Below are 6,583 nucleotides of genomic sequence, written 5' to 3'. Positions count from 1 at the left end.
ATCCACACCAGTGAACAGCAAAGCACAAATGGCTTCATTCAAAGTTGCATACAGAATTGTCCAGTGCAAAAGGCCACACACAATTGCTGAGCAGCTCATTCTCCCTGCTGCTGTAGACATGGTGTCGATTATGCTGGATGAGACAAGTGCTGCAAAATTGAAAACTATCCCCCTGTCAAACGATACAGTTGCAAGATGTATATGCGACATTTCATGTGACCTTGAAGATCAACTCATAGAAAAGCTCAAAGATACACATTTCGCATTACAAGTGGACAAAGCTACTGACAGCAATAATGATTATTTCATATGTCCGCTTTGTAAATTCAGAGTCACTGAGCAAAGATTTGCTATTTTGCAAGTACATCCAAACTAGAGCCACATCTGATGAGCTCTTCAAGATTCTTGACACTTACCTTACAGAACACAAGCTGAAATGGGAGAACTGTGTGGGCTTTTGTTCGGATGGCGCACAGACCATGGCAGGGAAAAGAAAAGGACTGCAGGCACTAATCAAGAAGGTTGCACTAAATGTGCAATGGACACACTGTCATTCACAGGGAAGCACTAGTGTCACGGCAGCTCAGCCCCAAATTAAACGAGGTCTTGACAGAAGTTGTGAGCATGGTCAATTTCATCAAAACCCGACCCCTGAAAGTGCGACTGTTCTCCACACTTTGCAAGGAGATGGGAACTGATCATTCAGCTGTGCTGTTTCACATTGAGTCGAAGTGGCTTTCCCGAGGAAAAGTGTTGTTTGAGTGTTTGAACTCCGAGCAGAGATTCACATTTTTTTGGAGCAGGAGAGCATGTATGAGGCTACAAGCAAGTTCAATGATGATCAATTTCTGATGAAACTGGCCTATTTCAGTGATGTATTTGGAAAGCTGAGTGAATTAAATCTTCAGCTTCAAGAGCAGTGTTTTATTAGTGTTGTACAAGGCAAGGAGTGCTATAACGTGTGACTTATACTGTGACTAGAATAAGTGTAGATGGTATGGGTGTCGACCACAGGAAGGTAGGATGAAGGTAGTTGCTGGGCCGAGCTGTGGAGCGTGGAGATCACTCACTGGCTGGTCGAGTAGAGGTGGTTGAGGCTGAAGAGAAGGGAATAAGGTAGAGGGCGACTTTGAGCAGAGAGGAACAGAAGGAGAGAGCACCGACCTGGCTGGTGAATGATTGTCTGATGGCAGAATGGACTAGGTCCGGAGGTAAACAGTTCCATGTGGGGGTATGACTCCAAGCAGGAGGGCTGAAGGCAGGAACGGGCGAGGAGAAGGCTAGTAGCAAATGGAGGCAAACTGAAAACAGTCACAAAACAAAGGCAGATCATAACAGTCTCTAGAATAACATATATGGCTCTAATCGTGGGCACATGAATGAACTGGTAGTGGGCAGGTAGGAAGGCAAGGTAAATATAGGAGATCTGGTGATTGCAGGAGTGACAACAGGTGGTGGTAATGAGGATAGCTGGCAGGTGTGTGGAGGAGAGAGGGCAGGTGAAACCAAGCAACCCTGACAGAGAGTTATTTCAAAAATACTTCCCAAACAACAGTACTCAGTACGACTGGGTTATGGATCCATTCAGTGCAACAGGTTGGTGTATTTTGGTATTTTATTTTATTTCATTGACTGACTATAACTATTTATTATACTCATATATTGTACATATATTTTATTTATGTTGTATGCTGCTTACTAACTGGAGTTCTTTGTCTTTAATATACAATGACAAAGTATTTATTTCTATACTATATGCAGCACCTGCTGATTTCAGCTCTGCTGAACAGGACCAATTCATTGAGATGACCTCTGATTCCACCCTGAGACTGAGGTTTACAGGTCAAACACAGTAAATTCTGGCTTGGAGTGGAGAGGGAGCATCCACTCATCGGCCAGAGGGCTATGAGCATTCTTTTGCCCTTCGCCACATCTCATCTCTGTCTCATCTCAGCTGTTGTGTCACTGAAAACAAAGTACAGATCTCAGCTCAACATTGAGCATGACTTGAGGGTAGCAGTATCAAGCCTGCAGCCCCGTTTTGAAAAGCTGTGCAGTGCAAAACAAGCTCAATGCAGACACTAATGCACTGATAAGGCTCACACGTTGATTTGTTTTTCCTGTTCTTGACTTGCTCATGGTTATTGCCAAATGCGTTTGCTGTTTTTGCACAGATTGCAAAGTGACAAGGCTAAGTTATAAAACAGTTGCACTTATATTTGATCTGTTTTGAACTTGGTGTTATTTGATATTTCAATAAATTTGAAATTTTAAAATTGGCCGATTTTGTTATCATTTTGTTGACAAGTGGGGCTTGAAAATTCGCCCACCCTCTTAAGTGGGGAATGACAGAAAATGTTTGAGAACCACTGTTTTAAGCAGTCTCACAGTCCTGTCTGACCTAGCTACCACTTACCACTGTCTTTTTTTCCACACAGCATTAAGATGCAGAAAAGGCAGCAGAAGATTGATACCATTTTCAGATGATCTCTTGTAAGTGATTTCTTAGTGTTTGGAAGGTGGGCATTAATTAAGAGAGGCTAATTTTGAGGCTGAAAATTAAGTCTTGTTCTTTATCACTGCACCTTGCTTCTGTAGAACAGTCAGTTGCCAGAGACCTCCATTTTTTCCAGAGGGAGCACAGGGAGGTTCACAGCTGAGCAATGAATACATTTAGGATTAAAATGTCTCATACTGTTTTTGTGAAGTTACAGTTTTAGAAAGAAATTTATTTAAGGAATAGAGGCAAATTGTGTGTGTTTGAGCATGTTTCTGGTGGATGGATATAAAATTCCACGATTTCCTTTTAAATTTTGATTAGGATGAAGGTGAGGAAGACAAAAATGATGAAAAAGCAAAAGATGGAGAAGGAGAGGGAGGACAAAGCAGCTACGAAGAATGCAGACAAGAACATATTGAGGGACAGGAGGATGATGAAGATGAACTGGAGGAGGGACAAGCAGAGAACACAGATGTGGCTGTTACTTGCCAACAGTTCAGTGAGCCCAATCAACCAGTTCCTAAATTTATTGTGAAACAGTGCTTACCCAAATATACTCTTAACTTAGCTAATCAGTTTGTCTCTTGTAAGGAAAACAGAAAGAACACTTTTGTTTCTTTTAATTGAATTGAGTGAAGGCTCAGATGTTCATATATCCAATGTTAAATGTTCAGGCCAGTTGGTTTTCATGCCATGTTGGCAATATCCAACATTTTTCTGCGGTTGTAACCGACTGTAAACAATGCTTTAAGCATTAAACTTCATCAGTTTGTTTACATAAAAATATTTAAAATCATATTACACAAGTTTCACTTTGTAGCTGACCTTTTTCTTCAGAATAACTTAATACAGAGAATTTATTTTTACAACTTAAGAATCAGGGGTGTGCTGAAAAAAAAGAGGTGGGTAAATTATAACAATATGAGTGAGTAGTATAAATGGCTCTTACAGTGTTGATCAGGGTTGGGCATAAAATGTAGATAATGCAGTGTAATTCAGAAACACTAAGCTATAACTGTGTTGTACTGATAATGATAGAATATCCTGGTTGAATTTGGTGCATAAACTCTATTTAGAGGTTGGTAAACTCTATATTTCATAAATAAGAAAGGTGTGTAAAACACATTTAGTTGCATTCAGCTTCAGTCTTGCTCAGATATCCCCACCCCAGACAAACCTCATCCCCCACACTTTTAAAACGCTTGATACGCCCCTGGCTGTCACGGTTGTGTACCGGAAACAAATTCCTTGTGTGTAACATATTTGGCCAAATAAACATGATTATTATTATTATCAGTCAGTCAGGTTTCCATCCTGCTCTTTAAATTTGTTGTGTTCATGGGGATGAAAAACCTTTTTTTGCCCATGAATCAAAAATGTAATGTGGTTGTGACTAGAGCGCAAGCTAGACAGTAAGACCAACATTCAGAAACCCTCATTGCCCTGCCTTTTTTGAGGTTGATCTGGAGACTGCACCCGGGAAGTTACGGAAATACACGCAGGCAGAGAGAGCAGGACAAATTCAAATGCACCATTGTTCAATCGGCAGTTGATCCTACACCTGATGCATATGTGGGTTTAAAGATTCCTACTAACATGGCTGACATGCAGCAGAAGGATCCACATCTGGTTTCATGGTTACAGAGAGCACAAGAGAGGGAATTGGGTACTGAGCCTGACTTTAGTATGACTGAGGAGTTTTTCCTTCAGAAGGGAGTGCTTTATCGCCAGCATGGAGCAGCCAAGCAGCTAGTTATTCCTCTGTTTGGGATGTTGTGCTTACTTTAGGTCACTCTATCCCTTGGGCTGGCCACTTAGGAAAGCATAAAACTACAGCCCATATTAAACAACATTTTTATTGGCCTGGAATGCATGCTGATATTGTTCAATTCCGCAGGAGTTGCCCTGGTGTCAGAAAACCTTGACCAAGTTCCCTTCACGAGCTCCTCTTCAGCCCCTTCCTGTTATCTCCACCCCTTTTGAATGTTTGGGCATGGATGTTGTTGGTCCAGTGAAGAGGAGTAAAGCAGGAAATAGTTATATGCCGGTGATCATTGACTATGCAACAAAATATCCAGAAGTGTTTCCCCTAAAATCGATTAAGTCCAAGTCAGTTACTTTTTGCCTTATTCAGTTTTTCTCTAGAGTTGGATTTCCCCATGAGATCTTAACTGATCAAGGCACCAACTTCATGTCCACATTGCTTAAGCAGGTTTACCAGCTTCTGGGTATTAGGAGCTTATGGAGAGCTCCATATCAGCCTCAGACTGATGGTTTAACAGAACATTTTAACCAGACTCTTAAGCAGATGCTTCGCAAGTTTGTTAATGATGCAGGTTCTGACTTGGATCAGTGGTTACCATGCCTCCTTTTTGCATACAAAGAAGTGCCTCAGGCCTCCACTGGCTTCTCCCCATTTGAACTCATGTATGGATGGGAAGTAAGGGGGCCCCTTTCACTCCTGAGGGACCTCTGTAACGGTGGTCAAGGTAATAATGGGCTTGTGAACATTGTGGCTGGAGAAAATGACTAAGCTTGCTCAGGCACACATGGCTGAAGCCCAGCGGTACCAGAAGACATAGTATGATTGGTCAGCTCAACAGAGGACTTATGACCAGAGCCACAATTTGCTGGTATTATTGCCTTCAGAGGAGAGTAAGTTGCTGGCAAAGTGGCAAAGGACTTTTGAGATTCAGGATCAGCTGGGACCTACAACTTATAAAATCACCACCCCAGGGCAGCAGTGTTCTAGCAGAATTCTACATGTAAATCTGCTTAAGGAGTGGGTGCCAAGGCCTGAGAGGACCAAGGTTTTGCTCATCAGGAATGTGCAGGAGGAAGAGGAAACAAACAATATTTGCCATCTGTAATATCAATGGACCTTGTCCTCCACCACCTCTCTGAAGAACAACAGTCTCAGGTGAGAATGTTGTGTAACTCAGAAGTGTTTAAGGAGTTTCCTGGAAGGACAAATATTGTTGAGCATGATATTGTCTTAAAAGATGGAGCTGTTGTGAGACGTATGAGTTACAGGATTCCTGAGCAGCTGTTGGTGTCACTGAAGAAAGAGGTGGATCTGATGCTCTCATTGGGGATTATTGAACCATCAAAAAAGTGAATGGTGTCATCCTGTGGTCCTTGTTCCAAAGAAAGATGGTACTATACAATTCTGCATTGATTTTAGGTACCTTAATTTCAATTTCTCATTTTGACTCTTATCCCACTCCACGAATTGATGATTTGATTGAACAGCTGGGGAAGTACTTACCAAATATAGACCTGTGTAAAGGGGACTGGCAGGTTCCTCTTACCCAGAGATCTCATGAGCTGACAGTCTTTAGAACACCATGGGGGCTGTTTCAATTTACTGTTCTACCATTCTGACTTCATGGGGCCCCTGCAACCTTTTAGAGACTGATGGATCAGGTACTGGGTGAGTTCACTGAATTTGCCTCGGCCTACCTTGATGACATTGTTATCTACAGCGCTACTTGGGAGGAGCACCTGGATCACCTACAACGGGTATGGCATCGTCTTCGGGGTGCAAGGTTGACCATTAATCCTGCCAAGTGTGCTGTGGCTAGAACTGAAACAAAGTAGTCCAAAGTATTTATTTTGTCATATGCAAACATGTTTCCCTGTAGAATGAAATTCTTACTTTTCCGTCCACACGAATGCCACAAAATACAAATGAAATATAAAGTAGTTAAATAAATAACACAAAATCTAAGGCACTTTAAGCAGCGCAGATGCAGCAATATAGTTAAAAAACAAAACAAAAAACAAAACAAGAATATAACAGAATGTATGCTGCATGGGAGCAGCATGTGCAGCAGAGTCGTTGTGCAATTATGCATGTAACACAAAATCTAGGACACCTTAGGCAGCAAGAAATGCAGCAATACAATAAAAGAATATAATAGAGAATGTATGCTGCATGGGAGCAGCATGTGCACCAGTCAACAGTCACTGTGCAATTATGCATGTGCAAACAGAATGTAAACGGTACATCACGTATTTCCTGGTAATAAACTCCTCAGCTGTTTAGGAGTCTGATGGCAGAGGGAAGGAAAGAGTTTTTCA

General features: G+C 41.7%; 1 protein-coding gene across 3 annotated transcripts in view; it reads right to left on the bottom strand.

Moving 5' to 3' along the window:
- The window catches only part of LOC109952150 (galactosylgalactosylxylosylprotein 3-beta-glucuronosyltransferase 2-like), an 89,903-nt gene that overhangs the window by 52,229 nt on the left and 31,091 nt on the right, over positions 1-6,583 (bottom strand). For 2 of the 3 annotated variants that reach the window (XM_020587045.1, XM_020587047.1), the window contains exon 1: positions 1,165-1,418. The exons of the other annotated variant lie outside the window; for it this stretch is intronic. In XM_020587045.1, coding sequence (XP_020442701.1) covers positions 1,165-1,333 — 169 coding nt within the window. In that variant the 5' untranslated portion in view covers positions 1,334-1,418. Of the gene's footprint in view, positions 1-1,164; positions 1,419-6,583 lie in introns of those variants that run through there. 3 annotated transcript variants of the gene reach the window in all.

Source organism: Monopterus albus, unplaced genomic scaffold, assembly GCF_001952655.1.
Source record: "Monopterus albus unplaced genomic scaffold, M_albus_1.0 scaffold436.1, whole genome shotgun sequence".
Taxonomy (NCBI): domain Eukaryota; kingdom Metazoa; phylum Chordata; class Actinopteri; order Synbranchiformes; family Synbranchidae; genus Monopterus; species Monopterus albus.
Note: the sequence above shows the minus strand (reverse complement) of the source record. Positions and strands in the feature narration are given on the sequence as shown.